This window comes from Aegilops tauschii, chromosome 6 (genome assembly GCF_002575655.3).
Source record: "Aegilops tauschii subsp. strangulata cultivar AL8/78 chromosome 6, Aet v6.0, whole genome shotgun sequence".
NCBI lineage: Eukaryota > Viridiplantae > Streptophyta > Magnoliopsida > Poales > Poaceae > Aegilops > Aegilops tauschii.
In genome coordinates this window covers 25344798-25366588 of record NC_053040.3, presented here as the reverse complement: position 1 = coordinate 25366588, position 21791 = coordinate 25344798, and the positions used below count along the sequence as shown (strand labels likewise).

Here is a 21791-nt window from a genome sequence, read left to right as displayed (position 1 = left end):
CTCTAACTTAAATGAATAACCGTATTGCAATAAACATGATCAGATCATATTCATGCTCAACGCAAACACCAAATAACACTTATTTAGTTTCAACACTAATCCCGAAAGTACAGGGAGTGTGCGATGATGATCATATCAATCTTGGAACTACTTCCAACACACATCGTCACCTCGCCTTTTACTAGTCTCTGTTTATTCTGCAACTCCCGTTTTCGAGTTACTACTCTTTAGCAACTGAACCAGTATCAATTACCGAGGGGTTGCTATAAACACTAGTAAAGTACACATCAATAATCTGTATATCAAATATACCTTTGTTCACTTTTACTAGTCTCTGTTTATTCTGCAACTCCCGTTTCGAGTTATTACTCTTAGCAACTGAACCAGTATCAATTACCGAGGGATTGCTATAAACACTAGTAAAGTACACATCAATAATCTGTATATCAAATATAACTTTGTTCACTTTGCCATCCTTCTTATCCACCAAATAGTTGGGGTAGTTCCGCTTCCAGTGACCAGTCCCTTTGCAGTAGAAGCACTTAGTCTCAGGCTTAGGACCAGACTTAGGCTTCTTCACTTGAGCAGCAACTTGCTTGCCGTTCTTTTTGAAGTTCCCCTTTTCCCTTTGCCCTTTTCTTGAAACTAGCGGTCTCGTCAACCATCAACACTTGAAGTGGTCTCGTCAACCATCAACACTTGATGTTTTTCTTGATTTCTACCTTCGTCGATTTCAGCATCACGAAGAGCTCGGGAATTACTTTCGTCATCCCTTGCATACCATAGTTCATCACGAAGTTCTACTAACTTGGTGATGGTGACTAGAGAATTCTGTCAATCACTATTTTATCTGGAAGATAAACTCCCACTTGATTCAAGCGATTGTAGTACCCAGACAATCTGAGCACATGCTCACTAGTTGAGCGATTCTCCTCCATCTTTTTGCTATAGAACTTGTTGGAGATTTCATATCTCTCAACTCGGGTATTTGCTTGAAATATTAACTTCAACTCCTGGAACATCTCATATGGTCCATGACGTTCAAAACGTCTTTGAAGTCCCGATTCTAAGCCGTTAAGCATGGTGCACTAAACTATCAAGTAGTCATCATATTGAGCTAGCCAAACGTTCATAACGTCTGCATCTGCTCCTGCAATAGGTCTGTCACCTAGCGGTGCATCAAGGACATAATTTTTCTGTGCAGCAATGAGGATAATCCTCAGATCACGGATCCAATCCGCATCTTTGCTACTAACATCTTTCAACATAATTTTTCTCTAGGAACAAAAAATAAACACAGGGAAGCAACAACGCGAGCTATTGATCTACAACATAATTTGCAAAATACTATCAGGACTAAGTTCATGATAAATTTAAGTTCAATTAATCATATTACTTAAGAACTCCCACTTAGATAGACATCTCTCTAATCATCTAAGTGATTACGTGATCCAAAGCAACTAAACCATGTCCGATTAACACGTGAGATGGAGTAGTTTCAATGGTGAACATCACTATGTTGATCATATCTACTATATGATTCACGCTCGACCTTTCGGTCTCTGTGTTCCGAGGCCATATCTGTATATGCTAGGCTCGTCAAGTTTAACCTGAGTATTCCGCGTGTGCAACTGTTTTGCACCCGTTGTATTTGAACGTAGAGCCTATCACACCCGATTAACACGTGGTGTCTCAGCACGAAGAACTTTTGCAACGGTGCATACTCAGGGAGAACACTTTTATCTTGAAATTTTAGTGAGAGATCATCTTATAATGCTACCGTCAATGAAAGCAAGATAAGATGCATAAAGGATTAACATCACATGCAATCAATATAAGTGATATGATATGGCCATCATCATCTTGTGCTTGTGATCTCCATCTCCGAAGCACCGTGCTTGTGATCTCCATCTCCGAAGCACCGTCATGATCACCATCGTCACCGGCGCGACACCTTGATCTCCATCGTAGCATCGTTGTCGTCTCGCCAACTTATTGCTTTTACGACTATCGCTACCGCTTAGTGATAAAGTAAAACTATTACAGGGCGATTGCATCTCATACAATAAAGCGACAACCATATGGCTCCTGCCAGTTGCCGATAACTCGGTTACAAAACATGATCATCTCATACAACACATTATATCACATCATGTCTTGACCATATCACATCACAACATGCCCTGCAAAAACAAGTTAGACGTCCTCTACTTTGTTGTTGCAAGTTTTACGTGGCTGCTACGGGCTTAGCAAGAACCGTTCTTACCTACGCATCAAAACCACAACGATAGTTTGTCAAGTTGGTGCTGTTTTAACCTTCGCAAGAACCGGGCGTAGCCACACTCGGTTCAACTAAAGTGAGAGAGACAGACACCCGCCAGTCACCTTTAAGCAACGAGTGCTCCAAACGGTGAAACCAGTCTCGCGTAAGCGTACGCGTAATGTCGGTCCGGGCCGCTTCATCTCACAATACCGCTGAACCAAAGTATGACATGCTGGTAAGCAGTATGACTTATATCGCCCACAACTCACTTGTGTTCTACTCGTGCATAGCATCAACGCATAAAACCAGGCTCGGATGCCACTGTTGGGGAACGTAGTAATTTCAAAAAATTTCCTACGCACACGCAAGATCATGGTGATGCATAGCAACGAGAGGGGAGAGTGTTGTCCACGTACCCTCGTAGACCGACAGCGGAAGCGTTATCACAACGCGGTTGATGTAGTCGTACGTCTTCACGATCCGACCGATCAAGTACCGAACGCACGGCACCTCCGAGTTCTACACACGTTCAGCTCGATGACGTCCCTCGAACTCCGATCCAGCCGAGTGTTGAGGGAGAGTTCCGTCAGCACGACGGCGTGGTGACGATGATGATGTTCTACCGACGCAGGGCTTCGCCTAAGCTCCACAATGATATTATCGAGGTGTAATTTGGTGGAGGGGGCACCCCACACGGCTAAAAGATCTCAAGGATCAATTGTTGTGTCTCTGGGGTGCCCCCTGCCCCCGTATATAAAGGAGCGAGGGAGGAGGAGGCCGGCCCTAGGAGGGGGCGCACCAAGTGTGGAGTCCTACTAGGACTCCCTAGTCCTAGTAGGATTCCACCTCCCATATGGAATAGGAAAAGAGGAAGGGAAAAAGAGAAGGAAGGAAGGGGGCGCCCCCCTTCCCTAGTCCAATTCGGACCAGACCAAGGGGAGGGGTGCGGCCACCTTGAGGCCCTTTTTCTTCTTTCCCGTATGCCCCAATAAGGCCCAATACGTATTTCCGTAACTCTCCGGTACTCCGAAAAATACCCGAATCACTCGGAACCTTTCCGAAGTCCGAATATAGTCGTCCAATATATCGATCTTTACGTCTCGACCATTTCGAGACTCCTCGTCATGTCCCCGATCTCATCCGGGACTCCGAACTCCTTCGGTACATCAACATACATAAACTCATAATAAAACTATCATCGTAACTTTAAGCGTGCGGACCCTACGGGTTCGAGAACTATGTAGACATGACCGAGACACGTCTCCGGTCAATAACCAATAGCGGGACCTGGATGCCCATATTGGCTCCCACATATTCTACGAAGATCTTTATCGGTCAGACCGCATAACAACATACGTTGTTCCCTTTGTCATCAGTATGTTACTTGCCCGAGATTCGATCGTCGGTATCTCGATACCTAGTTCAATCTCGTTACCGGCAAGTCTCTTTACTCGTTCCGTAACACATCATCCCGCAACTAACTTATTAGTCACAATGCTTGCAAGGCTTATAGTGATGTGCATTACCGAGTGGGCCCAGAGATACCTCTCCGACAATCGGAGTGACAAATCCTAATCTCGAAATACGCCAACCCAACAAGTACCTTTGGAGACACCTGTAGAGCACCTTTATAATCACCCATTTACGTTGTGACGTTTGGTAGCACACAAAGTGTTCCTCCGGTAAACGGGAGTTGCATAATCTCATAGTTAGAGGAACATGTATAAGTCATGAAGAAAGCAATAGCAACATACTAAACGATCGGGTGCTAAGCTAACGGAATGGGTCAAGTCAATCACGTCATTCTCCTAATGAGGTGATCTCGTTAATCAAATGACAACTTATGTCTATGGCTAGGAAACATAACCATCTTTGATTAACGAGCTAGTCAAGTAGAGGCATACTAGTGACACTCTGTTTGTCTATGTATTCACACATGTATTATGTTTCCGGTTAATACAATTCTAGCATGAATAATAAACATTTATCATGATATAAGGAAATAAATAATAACTTTATTATTGCCTCTAGGGCATATTTCCTTCAAGGCGAGCATCTCCGCCTCCTTCGTGGCCTGGTGCGCCGCCATCTCCTGTCGGCGTCTGACCTTCGTTGACTCCGACCGAAGGGAATCGAGGATGGCCTGCTGCTCGGCCTGCAGATTCGCGTCGCCGGCGTCCCCCACATCCTCCTCCTCCTCCGGCTCCTCCTCCTCCCCCTCATCCTCCTCCTCCTCGTCCTCGTCCACCACCTCCTCCAACTCCTCCTCTGGATCCACTGCATCCGGAGGTAGCCCCGCGGCGATCCGGGCTTCGCACCTAGCCCAGATCTGCTCAAGGAGCTCGAGCCAGCCCTCCAGCGTTAGAAATGGCTCGCTCCGGAGGAGGAAAAATGGATGGATGGTAGGGTTTCGGTGACGCCGGTCGACTTAAATAGCCGGGCTATGCACTATGCGGGCCGCCGGAGCTGCGCCATGCGGCGCCGCTGGTCTGACGAAGGAGACGAGCTTCAGACCGCCGGGTTTCAGGGCGTTTCCGCCTGGGACCCCTTCGCCAGTCCGATGGCGGGCATGCTCAGACGTCCCCATATCCGCCCCATATTTGAGCTGGATATGAGGGGTGCCGGTCAGCTCGGGTGTTTGAGGCTCGTCTGAGACGTCCGTCTGGGTTGAAAAATCATGACCGGTCAGTGACTGGATGGCCCGCCCGGACGTTTGAGAAGGGTTTAGGGTTTGAGTACTGTTCAAGCCCGGTGAGTGGACTAGTAGTAGTGTCGCTCGTCCGCAGCTCAAACACTGGGCATGTACTGTGCGAAATCAATCGAATAGAAGCAGCCGCATTTCCTAGGGTTAGAGCATCTCCAATAGCATGTGTATATTTGAATGTCTATATATTCATATAGACAATGGTCTAAAAGAATTCCCTCATATACACTTCAATTTTGCATCAGAAAGTCTATATACAGGGACCATGACAGGTGGGCCGTCGCTGGGGAGTGGAAGAAATCATGACTGCAGTTGAGTTTAGACGACGCCTTCACATTGTCCAGGCATGGACATTATCGAGGTCGATTTAGAGGATGTGTATATTTGGACGACCATATAGACAAGCTGTTCGACGCCTGTTTTGGGCTCACGTGAGGAAAACGAGTATAGACATCCGTATAGACAAGCTATTAGAGATGCTCTTAGGGCTCGAGAGCAAGAGCGACGACCGCTGATTCGAAAGCTTCGACGCAGATCTGTAAGTGAATCATGGGCTGATGGCTGCGTTGTGCTGATCTCCTCCGTCGCCGTCGCTGAGCTCTGTTTGGTCGAGAGGGAGCAAGGGTGGTGTTCGTCCGGTCATCTCACCGCCGCCACCGGCCAGCGCCGCGCGGACGAATCGACCTAAGGCCTGAGAGGTGAGCTTTCAAATCTGTGATTTTGATCTTTGTCGTCCCTGCTGCCTCCCTCCCCTTAGGTTGTTCCCCTCGTGTTCCCGCAGCTTCCAGCGCCCACCACCTGTTTGACGGAATGCCTCACACAAGCAGGGCGGAGAAGTCCTCAAAGTCCTGCAACGAGGACCGGATCAGCGCCCTGCCGGACGACGTCCTGCACCATGTTCTTGGCTTCCTGCCGGCGGATGAGGCAGTGCACACCAGCCTGCTTGCCAAGCGCTGGCACTACCTTTGGAAATCCATGCGCCGTCTTCGCATCAACGAAATGGGGAGGTGGGGGTGAGCACCGGCGGCCAGTGGCGGAGCTAGACAACATCTGTTGGGGGGGCGAAACGTAAAATACAAGAGTATGGGGGGCCAAAATTAAAAAAGTTCTCATCTAAGCCCTCATAATTGTTTTTCCTTCACAACTTGGTTCCATGTTGGGGGGGGGGGCACAGCCCCCCCAGGTTCCTACATAGCTCCGCCGCTGCCGGCGGCGTTTTCCTTACTAAGTTTGTGAGCTGCCTGTTGCTCCTCCGAGACCCTGACTCAACTCTGGATGAGGTCGAGATCAAGTATGATCATCATTTTGAAGACGACCTTACTTGGATATCAACATGGATCCATCATGCTTTGTCATGCCAAACTCAGGTCCTCACTGTCAAGTTCCCTTTGCCGGTGTACGTGCCCCGCTATTTGGATGGCCCTCCTCTGGTCTCCCGGTATTTAAGAAGATTAGAGATTTCTAAAGGGAGGTTGAAGAGCAACTTCCTAAATTTTTCAAGCTGTTCAACACTGGAGGATCTAAAGATAAAAGACTGTGACTTAGATGCTAGTAGCATCCTGTCCCAGTCTGTAAAGCATCTGAGCATCAAGGATTGTTTTTTCAAGGATGATGTCCGGATTAATATTTCTGTTCCAAATCTTGTTTTGCTGCAACTCAAATCATGTGGAGGTAGAACCCCATTTCTCGAAAGCATGTTGTCATTAGAAACCGCAGTTGTCAGTTCTGAAATCTGGTCAGTGGATTACTGTCATAAAGGTTTTTTTGCTGGGGAGTGTTGTGGTACTTGTCTGGATTGCTGTGGTAATGATGGCCTCAAGGGTGGTTGCGTACTTCTTGGAGGTCTGTCTCGTGCTAAAAACTTGGAGTTGATAGCTCATCCGGGAATGGTAAATTTACCCATATTTCCATCTTGATTTTAATGCATGAGTGTTCTGATCTCTACAGTGGTCTCTATCGTGATCTCTATCCATCTTTGCATATCAGTTAATGACGAAAATAGTGTAGCTACATGTATTGCCACCGGATGAGCTCTTATGCTTCATTGTGTACATGTTAGAAATTCTATATATGTTTATGCGACTGCACTTTGAGATCTGACCCAATTCTAGTTGAGATAGTCTTGTGATATTGAGAATATATATACATTAAGTCCGCATGTTCATGATGTGAATTTCCAGATGATATGTTAATATTTCTTTGTAAATGTAGAGAGAGTTGCTAATTATGACATACTGAAATTGCTTGTATACTTCCTCTAAGTATAAATTTTTAATGTTTATCCAAAGGTCCAACACACTTTCAGTACCAGTTCATTGTGGACTTTAAAACTAGATCCTTAACTGTAACTGTTTTGCACTTTGTTCAGTTTATTTTCAAAAGGGATTTGAGATGGTGCCCTACATTTAGTAAGTTAAAGACATTGTTGCTGAACGAGTGGTGTGTGCAACCTGACCTCCGTGCACTAGTTTGTATGCTTGAACATTCGCCGGTTCTTGAGAATCTGACACTTCAATTGCATAAGGTATATGTTTTATAAATGGACAGTAGCAGAGTTGATGCAGCGTTAAGTTTTCTTTTCACGCATGATTGATGGATGTTGGTGAAATATTTTTGTCTGCTACAGCAAGAAAAACCCACATGTTCAGTGGAAGTGGAAGAAAATGCTCGTTTGATGGAGAAACCAGAGGCTATTTCAGGATACCTAAAGATTATCAAAGTCAAATGTGAAGAGATTGATGGCAGAGTTTGCAAAGTTCTGAACTTTTTGAGTACATTTGGCATTGAAATTACTATCCAAAGGACCAAGGGATAGTTGGAGAAAGTGTAAGTTAACTTGTGACTCTCATCTTGGTTATAATACAGTTTAATTGTATAGGAAGCCTTCATACAATGAGGTTACAAAACACAATCATTATCTATTTTGTTGGATAGTATTATACAGTGAGGCATGTCAATTAATTAACTCCCATGCAAATCAAAGCGTCCAACTCCGATGATATGAGCAAACATGGGTGGCCTTTGGTACGGTGCTGCTATGAAACATGGGTGGACTTCACGTTAGCATATATTATAATAAGTGAAATAGTCATACTAGGTGCATTATAATAGGTGAAATAGTAATGCTAGGTGCATGATGGCCAACTATGCCTCCCATTCGCTATAATTGTGCAAGCCTCCTTGTCAAGTAACAGAGCAAACTTCTTTCTTCGCACGATTCCTTTTTTTTTTGCGGGTATTCTTCGCACGATTCCCCTTCTAAAGCATCTTTTTTCTTACATATACTTATAAAGGATTCGGTTTCAAGAGTTGGCAGGAGCTTTTGGGCCACCGATGGATGTACCAGCCAACCATTGAGTTTCCAGAGGCGGCGAGGCGAGGAACTTTGGGCTGTCGATGCATGAGCATTCAGGAATGCAAGGCTTTGAAAAGCTCGCCGCTGTCTTTCTTCAATGTGAACTCTTATAATTCGCAACTCGAGTCCATTGAGATGTCTAAACTGATTACTCTGCTTAGTGTAATATACTAGTACTCGTAACATTATTCACCGTAGAATCGGGGAAGACGAACATCATCTTACTATGCCTGGGCTATTGCGAATCGTGGTTTTGGAGAAAGCGGAACAGACTGTAACACAAACGCCGGTCATTGGGTTTGTGACTATCCTCGACTGTCCAGCAGCATGTGGAGCAATTGATTGGATAAGTTTGGTATTCGTGGGTGCATATTTTAACAGTCTCTCGTCTGAATACCACCGCAAAGTACGAGCCCAGTCAGTGAAAAAAGGCAAAAAATAACATAAATGGCTTCGCCCGGGTTCAAACCGGAGACCTTCAGTTTGCTTAATTTGACTTACAAGTTATAACCAACTACACCACGAAACCAAGTTTGCTTAATTTGACTTACAGGTTAGTCCCTCCGTCCCATAATATATACTTATTTAAAATGCTATCATCACTTCATCAAGGCAAACTGTTTTTTTTTCAGTTGAGAAACTAGCCCTAATTACATGGCTGTGTTACAATGAATCAACACCTTCTGGCAGATTTATATGAACTAAACATGCCTTCCTTCAGCAGTTCAGCTGACGAAGCCACAAACCGGCCGAGCCAGGCTATGCGCTTCACGTCGAGGAAAAGTGGTGTATGATTCTTCACGTGGTGGTGGCAAGTCATCATACACGGTAAAAAAAACTGCCTGTATAAACCATGGTACCAACATTGAAAAGTAGTTTAAATGTTCATGGAAATTTATGATTATTTTTATTTTCACAAATGTTAACGATTGGTGAACATCAATCTTACAATCAGTCGATGAGTATGGAGAACAATCGAGAGGGGATGGGAGCCTAAAGGTATCTCATCGGAGAAACAGAGATGGTGGTTTAACCCAGATTCAAAGCCACCGGATAAGTACTAGTGATATACATTGATCCATCAAACTAGGTTTTGTGAGAATGGCGACATGAATGGTTTGGGTTATTGATACGGTCTTCAGGTCCTTTTATAGGCTACTCTTCTTCTCCATCGAGTTTCCTATCTTCGGTACTATGCGATACGATCAAATCTCCGGTACTATGGCGGAACCTCATCAGAGGGCGGGGAGCTGCCACATTGCATTATAAAAGAAGAGAGTTGATCCAGTTAAGGAGGGAAACCGGACCCCAAAACCAAACAAGCACGGTTAATTAAGGAAAACCGGCAAAAACCACACACAACACTATGAGTATATCTCTTGCAAATATATGATCTTATCATCTTAAAGATAGTGTGTGTATCCTTATCTCTTTCGAGCACCTACCTTTGCAGTTGCACGATGTATTGTAGGCCCTATCCCTTCGGGATCACAAAGCACTCTTTGTCGAATTCGGTTTTCCCACGCCTATAGGATTTGTCCATAAATGAATTGAAACAACGGTTCAGCGGATCTTGGACATGCATTGGGTCATCCTCTATTCCAATCATTATTTTGATCTACCAATGTTTTCAGTAGACACTTATTAACTTTGAACATCCACCAAGAATACGAAGCTACATTTAACCACAACTGAATAAATAGACTATGTCTTGAATGGTCAGTTTTGCATGAATAAGTTTCACCAATTCTCTTAGTACTATCAATAGGTTGTTGAAGGCTAATAACCCCATGACTAGTGCATATAAGCCACACTTTTGTCCTATTCAACAGCTTACTATATATGGGCATATTGCCCTCTCTCATAGATCGTGTCTAGCGGTTGAGATCACATAGGTGTGTGTTCTTGTAAGGTTGCTCTATAGGACATTTTGCTTATACAAGCCTCGTAACACAAAGATAAAAGTCAACTTGTCATAAATATTGTGACAGTGGTGCATCTTCAACAGAGAGGGTTGGTAAAGACACTCCTCTGGTTATCTAGGTCCTAATTCACAGGATCTCCGATCACATGCGGTAGGTTGCCGCAACAATAACTCGCATGGGTCTTTCTGATATAGCCAAAACATATCCATTGTCTTCTCAAAATGACAAAACATGCAATGTTATGACTTTATTTGGACAAACCTATTGCATATGGCCAGCTGCAAGTCTATGTATTTGTAAGTTACATGAACATTTAGACCTTAGAGAAATATATATATATATATATATATATATATATATATATATATATATATATATATATATATATATATATATATATATATATATGTAAATTAACTGGGGCACCTAGGTGCCTGGGCACCTTGTTTGAGTCAACCCGTTAAGCATTTGGATGTAAGTGACGTGCATTATTATTGATTTGTTTCCTAATTTACTCCATGCAAGACTTTCCATATATACGAGATAGCATTAAGCGTTTGATTTTTTTCCTAGTTTACTCGCATTCTTTCTACAGTGACACTTTCTACGCATACAATTCAAATAAATTAGATTCGGCAACCATCTGATCATCTACGTTCAATTTTGAATCATTTTTTCTACTTGAACTTAAGACATGTACATGTACGTGTTCCTAATTTCCTTTTACGTAATAAAAATATTTGTTCATACACACATACCTGATACCCATGTGTATATATTATTAGACCGTCATACCAGTTGATGGGTATCTAATTAAAATATGTACAAGTTGGTGTTGGTATTATACTTAATAAAAATATACACATACCTAAAATATTTTATGTAACAAAAAATACACACGTACTCGTGGTATTATACCTAACAATAATATTCCGGAATATACCTAATGATAATATACCAGTTGGTGGGTATTATACCAATTGTTGGGTATTATACCTAATGAAAATATTTATGGGTGTTGGTATACCTAATGAAAATATTTATGTGTTGGGTACATATTATTAGACGATACCAATTATTGGGTATCATATACAATTATTTGCGCCTATGTACTTCAAAAATAAGTAGATATAATACCTACGTATTTTTGGGGTATGTACTCATGCATTTCATGTCGGGGTATGTAGTTATAGGAAAATACGATGAGTACGCGCATACCTAAAAAATATCGAGTACTTTCAATTTTGTGTATCCATAGATATTTGAAGTATGCAGTTGAGTATTATACCTAACGAAAATATTCATGTATGGGTGTTATACCTAATCAAAATGTACACATACCCGGGTATTCATCCAATAAAAATATACACATACTTAAGATATGCTTGTGTACATTTTGGTAATTCAGTCAAAATATGAATCGTGCATACCGTACTAACTACGAATAGTTTTTCCTACATTCCTACGGAGTATCACATTAATTTCTAATTTCTATCTCCTGTTATGTCTATCAACATGCAATGTTGCCATGCATGCTACTTTTTTCTTTCCCACGAAAGGACTCTTGCCATGTATGGTGCATGGAGTCATATTTATGGCATTCTTTTTTTTGCGGGGTATATTTATGGCATTCAATAAGTATTTATGCTACAATTAATTTGATCGGAAATTTGTAATGGAATAACCCGTTAACAACAATACCCGTTACAACAGCACACATCTAAATGCGATCGAGTGGTCGAAAGGCAAGGAGCCTCGACACCTAGGTGCCCCAAACTGTTGTCCTAGGGATTGACTATTCGTCACCCTGGGTGAGGAATAGTTATTCTTCACCCCCCTCTATTTTACCATCAATGCATCATAATTTTACGTTCCGTAAGTTTTGTCTTATTTCCAACGTAAAATTAGACCGTAAGAAAATATATAATCGTCGTAAAAATATTTTACGTTATGTAAAATTACAAACGTAAAAACATAGTGTAAAATATACATAAACTGCAAATTTCTTCTCTTATGACCTATATTTTTATTTTCTTATGCCAAATTTTATGTAGTGAATCAATAGGAATGTAACTATTTGAATTTCAAACGTAATTTAATTATGAAATGATTGTAAGATTACCTCGGGTGAAGAATAACTTATTCTGCACCCTGGGTGATATATATATAAGTAGGTTTAATCATAACTTTAGAGGATGCCACACCTGCTAACACATGGTTCGGGTAGTGATGTCGCCCACAAATGGGGCCCACACATCCTTCCACATAGGATATGTGGCCAACCCACATGTGCCCCCACAAAGGGACATCGGGTCCCTCCATTCACCGCATGGTCTATTTATGCCCCTCCAATTATCGTGTAATTCTTCACTGCTCCCACTTCGCAATCCGAGACAAAGGTGTCCGCAGCCCTGCATCAACACTCCACTGTAGAGGAAATTCACCGCCTTCCTCATCAACCATTGATTCGCTGCTCCCATGATAAGTTGTGAGTAGTCCATCTCCTAGACTATTGGTTTTGTCACACTATCTATATAGCATCTTCTCTCTCATGAATCTATACAAATATCGCTTCCCTACTAGGTACAAATCGTTGCACTTGGGGTCCCAATGTAAGCAAGTGGACTCATTCCCATCTCCCTCAGTGTATTTCCTATCAAATTTTGTGATGGCCCTTTTGTGAAGGGGTCTAACAGATTTTTTGTTCTTTGTTCTTTGTGATATCACTCTAGAGTCTCTCGATTTCCTAGCATATTCCAGTCTTCTCTTTGAATGCATTGAGGACTTCATATTATCCTTAGAACTATTCAATTTGACAATTACATTTTGATAGTTGTGAGGATAGCCAAAATTGGTTTCTCAACCTCCGGCAAGTCTATAAAAAACTCATGAAGTTATTCTGCTTCAACGGTGGTTCTATCCAATGTTGTGAGTTCAGCTTCCACTCTTGACCTTACCAAGATGGTCTACTTACCTTCCTAAACAAATGGTTTGCTTACAAGATTTCCATGAAACAGCGCCACTTCCAAGTGTGGAAAATTTTCTGCGTGGCCTTTATCTCATAAGTATCGGAGATCCAATTCGACCCATAGTTCCCTTTAGATTGTGCATGACTTTATTCGAGACCACATCAATGACATCTCCATGCCCCATTCCAGGCAACACCCAGGTGGGGACTAGAGGGGACATAAGGAAGGATCATGGGTCTTATGGCTGTAGGGAGATATTTTCCACTTAAATCACAAGATTGCCTAATGTAACGGATCCCCGAATCCGATGGATAGCTACCAAGCTAACAGCCATAGCCCGCATGTATAAATAGAAGGCAAAACCTCCTCAACATCACAAACCATCTTTTGTCAACTTGTGATTTGGATAACAGCAGGTGCACGATTGTACAAGGCTCTTTCAATATTGTTTCTCTTTAGGAAAACAAGAGTTACCCAATCAATTAGGGGACAACCAAGCAATTCAGCAGAAATAGTGCCTGACAATATTAACAAGCTTAGCTTTCACATCCTTTTGATGAGTAGAGTACGATGATATTTACAGTTAATTGCCATGGCAAAAGAATGAGTTTAACAGATGATGTGCCCTGTATATTGCAAATGTAGATTATAAAAACATAAAAAAAAATGTAAGAAAGAAATATCGCTGTTGCTTGTGTTCATGAACCTGTAAATAATTGGATCACTGCACTTCAGCTTCAGAACTGATGCAAGACTTCCCAGAAGACTAGTGGATGCAAATCCACGCATTTTGTTCATATCTGTGATAAGATTGTCATGGGCTGCAGTGACTCTGATGCGGAAATGTTGAATCTCTTTCCTTTTGGATCCTTCTCCTATATTCATATACTCTATACATAAACAAATAAGATAACCGTGTGTTCCAATCATGTGCCTTTGCTTTAGCCCTTTGCCATCCGTTCAGCAAACCATGTTTTCCAGTCTGTAACATTTTCATCGCCATTTGCCACCTGAAGTAACACGGAAGATAAGAAGCTGGGCATAAACCCTTTCCTCGTGCACCGCGCAAGAGTGAACAAGGTTCAGACATGTATAATTTATACCTCAACCAAGCTGGGGAATTGCCCAAAGCCTATTTCAAACATATTAGATGAAATTATTAAGCTATGATATCATGTATTGATGTATTTTTTGACACATTTTGAAGTTGTGGGTGTGATTAGTGGCATTGTCCATGACAGTTGGACTGTGCTTGTGAAATTTGGCACCCCATTCGTAGAACCCTAGATCAGGCACTGGGTTCATAGAACACTACTTTCATCATATATAGCAGCGTATTGGAAATGAACAATATTCAATCTCCTACATGAGCCTTTCTTGAGCTAATTACCTCGAATATGAGTGTTGTCTGGGGAATGGCATCCAGGGCCTCCACACAAATTGTAGCAGCATCCTCTCTGCTTATCTTCCCCTTGGCTGCTATACCCTGCGTATTTCATGGACCATACGAAAAGATACTCTTGCCTCAAAAATACAAAAGAAATATAATTATCTATATTTACTATGTCTATGTTATGTGCAAATTACTTTCTTTTTGCGAGAAATTTGCAAATTACATGATACGTCCAATGAACCTAGTGGATTAATCTTACATGACAAAGACCATGGCGTCAGTGCCCTGTCTGGCTGTGTGGTTTACTGTACAGCTTTAGCTTTTCTCACTGAAAGTTGTTGGTCTAAATTATGCAACATTATTGGAGAGATAAGGTAGCTTTGTGTGCTAGTAGTCTGGTACCTCTGTAAAATTGAACCCCTTCTCACCACCCGGAGTGGTCTCGAGAGAAGCACTCCTGATTATCGTAGATGGGATGCCAGATGCAAGAACCACATTTTCGTCTCGCTCGGCTAGCTTCCTTAGTTTGCTGTTCATAATAGCTTGGAGCCCACCGCTATTTCTGTAGACAGATAGCTGCATTTTATCAAGATTTTTTATGGTAGTGGCTAAAAACTAGGCTGAACCGGGTAACCCGAGGTTACAAGAGAGGAGTAAACCTGGGATAGCAGGACAATGTGTTCGACACCTTTGAGGTCAATCTGGTCAGAAAAGAAGCCATCCTGTTGAAAATTTGCAATAGAACGTCAAGGCAATCAGGGCTTTTTTATGCTGAAGAGAACTTTTTGCCACAAGGAAAAGTCTTGAAACAGTTCTGACGTAAGTATTGAACACACAACTAAATTACACAGATAAACATTGAAGAAATCAATCCATAAGTACCACCAGATACACTGTACAAACTTTCGATTCTCATAAGTCTACATGGATAAACCTCATGCCACACAGGAATCTTCAAACACAAGAGCATGTCTCAATAACGCCAAAAGGTGGGGAAGACAAAAAATACAGTGATGTACTAACATCAAACGTTGAGCTTGAGTAACTCGTTTATGCGACAAGCAATCAATAATTGTGCATAGAACGAAATAGTAGGATTATGCCAGAAAAGTTTCATAAATGAATAAACAATGAACATTGAGTGGATACGTACGTCGGTTGGACAAATTACAGCACGAACACCCCTTAATGTTTTCCTTGTGAAGGACTTGTCTCTGATGTTGCCAACCATGCACTACAAGGAAACCGAAACAAGGAATGTTAAGACAAGTCACCGTATTTATCAGAGAAAAATTGATGAAAAATAACACATGATAAATAACCAGAATTTTTTAGGTGAGAATTCAAAATTGTCACCTCCACGTAAGTTCCAAAAGCTTCTCCAGTTGATCGTTTGTCCTTCACTAATGCTTTTATTCTGGCCCTTTTCAGAATTAGTGATAATATCACCATCTGAAAATACAAGCAAATGAAAGTTCAGGAATTGAGAAATTTTATCAAGCTGTACATATGCAATTTAGACATTGCGATATTCACTGAGAAACAGCAGAAATAGCAACAAAGAACTCTGGATATTAATAATGGGAAAAAATATGAAGGCGACATCTGAGGATATATGAACGCCAGTTGAGTCTTTCTAAAATGATTTGAATATCCTAGAGTAGTTTCCCAAAAAGAATTTGCAGAAAGAACTCTTTTACGTTGGTAGAATTAAAAGTTTACATTGTAGAGAAAATCTTGTGTAAGTGTCAAAATATTGCCTTAAGAAACTGATAGTTTGGCTTTGGACACACATGTCAGTAAGAATAGAATATACAGTATATTGTTCAGCTCATAGCACAAGAATACAGAAGAAATTGGGGTATAGTGACTAGTGACATACTGAACATAGGACCAGATAGCATTTTCTGCACTGATTGGAAACAGGAACTTGAAGAACAAATCAAACCTGTCCAATCTCACTCTCACCATTGGTAACTAGCACGGCATCTCGAGGCTCCTCGATATCTATTCTCATCCCAGAACATGCCAACAAATAAGAAATAATGACAACAAGACGGTATATACATTTATGGATTTTTTTTGTCTATGCACCTGAAGACTCATCCTCCTCGCCCTCGGCACCCCCATCCTTGGGAAGCAAATCGGGTGCTCCATACCACTTCCTCAACTTTGGACCGCCTGTACAAAAAGATTTCAGAGAATACAACCTGGTAGTCAATAGCACAAGACTTCCACAAATAGACTCGATCCAACAAAATTTAATATTCAGCTTACCTCATTATGGAATAATACATTATTTGTGCAATCATACATGTATTTGTGCATGAAACTGATTTACTTACTCAGCATGGGATTATCATTTGATGGAATGTAGTTAAGTATTCTATATCTTTAAGGTAACTGGTCGATTATCAATGAAATATAATATACTTTGCATGCTATTGGAAGACTGCCCAGGTACATTAATAGTTGGGAGGAAATAGATCATGGATTAGGTTACGGAACTAATAGCGACATACATGATTAGTGGAATTTAGACATGATCATGATGATTGCTCACAGGTGTGACTACAAAGATAGAATCCGTTCACATATGAACTACTCCCTCCGTTCCTAAATATAAGTCTTTTTAGAGATTCCAATATGGACTAGATACGGATGTATATAGACATAGTTTAGAGTGTAGATTCACTCAGTTTGCTCTATATGTAGTCCATATTGAAATCTCTAAAAAAGACTTATCTTTAGGAACGGAGGGAGTATAACATGATTGGTAGTTTAATCTGGACTCTATTTCGAAACTAGTTTAAATTTGAGAATCTTCTCTATATAAGAGACGACTCTTTTGAAATGCAATATACGAATGTCTCTACCCCTTAGCCTCAGGTATGAAATTGGGAGCGACCCCACGGAGAAGTGCAGAAAAATAGGGGTAGACTGCAAACATATTCCCAACAGCCATTATGTTAGAGTATGTAATGGGCCTAATGGCCTGGGCTGCCGTTAGTCTTAGGGTTAATTAGAGATAAGGGTCGCTTGCTTAGGGGTCAAGTAAGCCTTGCTTGAGAGTCAAGTAAACCTCTCTATATAAAGAGAGGAGATGTATCAATCTAATCAAGCAAGAATTAAGAAGGAAATCTCTTCCCTCTTGCCCGGCCGTGGGCAAAAGGCCCCTGGCCGGCCCTCTCGCTCCCTCCTTCTAGCAGCGCCATAACAATTTGGTATCAGCTAGCTTCGGTTCGATCATGTCTTCACCGCCGCCCAACCCGTCTCTTCCGCTGCCGGGATCCTCCGTCGCGCCCGTCCCCGCCGTCCTCACCCCGAAGGAGGTGTCCAAGGTGCTGCGGGACCTAACCCAGGCGGTCCAGGAGATCCGCCTGTTCTTGGCCGGGTCCTACGGGCCGCACCGAGCTGCGCTGCCCATCGCCGCCACCGCGCCGCCGTGGCTGCGTGGCAGCCGCTACACCAAGCGGCCTCCGCCACGCTCGCCGAGCGGCTGCAGCAGCCGCTGCAGCTGCCATCCACCGCCCCGCCCTGGCTGCAGTGGCCGCCACCGCTCCTGGCGGCCTCTGCCGCACCCTGCGCTCCGCCGCAGCAGCCGATGCCGCTGCCCCAGGGCGTCCCCGCCGCGCTCGCCGGGCCGTTGCAGCAGCCGCTGCAGCTGCCATCCACTGCCACCACCGCCCCGCCCTGGCTACAGTGGCAGGCGCCGCTCCTGGCGGCCTCCGCCGCGCCCGGCGCTCCGCTGCAGCAGCCACCGCCGGTCAGCTCCGGCGCCACATCGACCGCGCCGGCTAGAGTCCCGATCCACCAGATCAAGTTCCCGTCGTCGCCATTACCGCTTCCCCAGGGCGTCCCCATCCAGCAGATCAAGTTTCCGCCGTCGCCGTTGCCGTCACCGCTTCCGGCTTGGATCACTACCCGCCACGTGTCGGCGGCGGTGACGCTGCAGGCTGCTGCGCGCGGCCTCCTAGCGCGTTGGCGTGTGCGGGAGATGCGTGGTCTGCAGCTGCCGCTCCTCCCACCTGCGTTTCGATGCGCAAAGGACCTCGATCTCGTCCGCTGCGTCGGGGATCTTGGGCATGCTGTTGTCCCCGCGGGCAGCGACCTCAAAGTCTGCGACATCGGCGGTTGGGGGGGCGCACCCCTCCTCGTCATTCTCCATCGCAAGCCCTCCACTCTTCCCTGTGCGGTGCAGACCAACAGCCATACACATGCACTCCTTTTGTTCAGGTGGTGTCCATGGGATCCAGGTGGTTGTACACGTGCACGTCCGACATGCGGATGGTGTCCACTTTTTGTTAAGGGGTCCAAAATAAATCGTCCTACTCCATTTCAGGTTGAGAGTAATAAAACAAGCCGAGATGTAAAAGTCTTGTTTTTAGGTGTTAGGTTTGTGTTGCATCGAGTCATGGTTATAAGTTGGTTAGGCTGCAGCTCGAGGACAAGCTGCATATCCAGGTGGGGTGTAGTGTTAGAATATGTAATGGGCCTAATGGCCTGGGCTGGCGGTATAGCCCGTTAGTCTTAGGGTTAATTAGAGATAAGGGTCGCTTGCTTAGAGGTCAAGTAAGCCTTGCTTGGGAGTCATGTAAACCTCTCTATATAAAGAGAGGAGATGTATCAATCTAATTAAGCAAGAATTAAGAAGGAAATCCCTTCCCTCTTGCCCGGCCGTGGGCAAAAGGCCCCGGCCGGCCCTCTCGCGCCCTCCTTCTAGCAGCGCCATAACACATTACATATCAAGTATAAAAAGTTGATTTTTAGTGATCATTGCATCATCCGTGTCTCTAAAACACAATCCAAACATGTAACCACTGCGTGTACAAGTGAAAGACTACTCTCCGAGCATCACCGGGGAGTCCCAAACCCACGTTAATGCAAAGCCGGGCTCTTCACGAGGCTACGTTCTAAAAAAAGGTGTGGTGCTTGTCCTTCCTCCCAGACAACCCCAAGGGGGAGTGTCAATGCCCTCGAGCACCACTTTTTCTTGAAGATGTCGCCAAGGCATGGTGCACACCCTTCCAACCAGACAACCACGAGGCAGAAACCTCAAATTTCCCCGGAGTGGAACGATGGTGGTGTTTTTGCATCATGCTCCCCTTGGGGGCGTCGTTATTGCAAATGTCATTGTTTGGAGGGGGCAATGGATGGTGTGAGGATGGTGATGGTCTTCAAGGTGGGCGTAGCAATGATGATTGTGGCGAGCGATGTCGAGATAACGGCAATTAATGGTTGCGGTAGTCGGCCCTTCGACGTGCCCGCTGGATTATCTCAGTTTGTTCATTGATGAGCAGCCTCGGCTGCGCCGTCGGAGTTCGGTTGGTGATAATGACAAGTGGTAAGTGGTCTCTTTGGTGATCTTTTGTGGCCCCAGCCTTGCATATTTCTCCTTCGTATCTCGCCGTCAGATTGGAGATGCACAGTCGGCGATGCGTGTGGCCGATTGCTTGGCATGGATCTTCATGTGGTTTCTCACAGCCTCTGCGGTGTGGGCTTTGTCGACGGACGTTTGCGGAGAAATTGCGGACGCTTCCTCAGGTAGAACCAGAGAAGTGACAATGATGACACCAATCGTGCAACCTCACCTATGTATATTCTTCGCAGCAGTGTTGTGCTGTAGATTTTGTGTGCCTGATTCTGTAGGTTGTGACAGTTTTCACCCGGTTTTCCGCTAATTAACCGGGTAACTCTCCTCTTCTTAAGTTGCCTTGTTAAAAAAAACATGTACGCCCACTTTTCAGGCGACCAACGTTTACCGAGCCTCCGACTCAATAAAAAAAACATTTACCGAGCCCCAAGATTTGCATTCGCACAGAACGCTGAACAATCGCTCTACAGCTGACATAAATCCGGAGATGCAGGAAGGAACGCGCGGTAACGGACAGAGATTTCAGACATTACCCTCAATGTAGTCGAGGATGCGATCGGTGAAGCTGGCGTCGTCCCTGCTCTTGGACCGCGCGACGGCGAGAAGCGGCGGCCTTCTCGGCGAGAAGAACAAGGAGCGACCGAGCCCCGTGCGCAATGGACGGAGAGGAGGAGGACGTGCCGGCTGCGGCGTGGACGGCGCGAGCAGGGGAGGGGCGCGCATCTGGGGAGCCGCCGGCGGCGGATTTCGCGCGCGTGCGTGAGTGACTGGTTGGTTTGGATAAGGCGATTGCATTGCGAGGGTGGAAAGCCGCGAAATTCTTGGTCCAGAGGAAGGGCTGGGACTTGGGCTGGGCTGGGTCGCGGCTTTGTATCACGCCGGGCCGCCGTCGGGCTTGGGCCGTGCCAGGCCACCTTTTATTTTCATTCCTTCAGGAACAGGTCGAGGAAGCTATACAAAGCTAAGTTTCAGAACAAGCACGGCAGCAATCAGAGTGGCGCAGCGGAAGCGTGGTGGGCCCATAACCCACAGGTCCCAAGATCGAAACTTGGCTCTGATAATTTCATTTTCTTTTTTCAAATTTGAAAATTCCATTTTTTTTTGTTTCATTGAGCCAAATCTGTATACATTTCTTTTTTTCTTCACTCGTTTTGCTGCATTTTGTCAATCTCATGCCGAGCTGATCATCTTTTCTTGCTTTCCTCAAACACTGGAAACTATTAGTATATGGAGTGTTTGTTGTTCGGGAAGAGCAGGAGTAAAAGCAGAGCCCTTCTCAGCGAGCCAGCATCCACCCCAAGCATAGTCATTTAACCTTTTGTTGACTTGTTGGCTCGGTTTCGTTGATTACTTGCCTGCTTTTGGGGCTGACATCGTTTGTTCCAGTTCTCCAAGCTGAATCAAAAAGACTCATATATGTCCAAAAACAACAATCCTTATAAGCAAGAAAAAACATGTCAGTTGTCATAGAGCACTATGTTAATGAGAAAGACTGGGTAACATGAATCCAATCTGGTTTATAATCACCTTCTCCAGTTTCAGCCAATATGTCACTGAAGAACTCAATCTCATTTTTTTTCTATAGCAGATTTTTGTGAGCCCCCTTGCTTCAGAAGCATTAACAAAGCTTCCAGAGCATTTTTCAGGTTCTGCATACGTGACTCGCATAGTAAGATAGCCGTTACACAATATTGGATCGCACCTCCAAGCATGTACCCCAATTCGCACAATATGCACACGTTTTGTTGAGTTGTGTTGTAACGTGCTGTTATGCGTGCCCATGTATATAGGATAAAGGGCCTGCGTGC

General features: G+C 44.0%; 1 protein-coding gene across 1 annotated transcript; it reads right to left on the bottom strand.

The window, feature by feature from the left end:
* Window positions 1-13717: 13717 nt before the first annotated feature.
* Window positions 13718-20817, bottom strand: LOC109773299 (uncharacterized protein At2g37660, chloroplastic). The gene is made up of 9 exons (XM_020331995.4): window positions 20517-20817; window positions 16704-16790; window positions 16558-16616; window positions 15966-16061; window positions 15763-15843; window positions 15269-15331; window positions 15012-15185; window positions 14607-14702; window positions 13718-14226 (listed from the first exon to the last, which is right to left on the bottom strand). Exons 1-9 carry the CDS (start codon window positions 20776-20778, stop codon window positions 14158-14160), a joined length of 987 nt encoding a protein of 328 aa, XP_020187584.2. The 5' UTR covers window positions 20779-20817; the 3' UTR covers window positions 13718-14157.
* Window positions 20818-21791: the final 974 nt, after the last annotated feature.

Bases quoted from the DNA above. Each gene is read 5' to 3' on its own strand.
- LOC109773299 (XM_020331995.4), bottom strand. From the start codon at position 20,778: ATGCAATCGCCTTATCCAAACCAACCAGTCACTCACGCACGCGCGCGA. The intron at 15,332-15,762 runs GTACGTATCCAC...AATTTTCAACAG, and splicing joins CTGTAATTTGTCCAACCGAC to GATGGCTTCTTTTCTGACCA. The intron at 14,703-15,011 runs GTACCAGACTAC...TGAAATACGCAG, and splicing joins AGGGGTTCAATTTTACAGAG to GGTATAGCAGCCAAGGGGAA.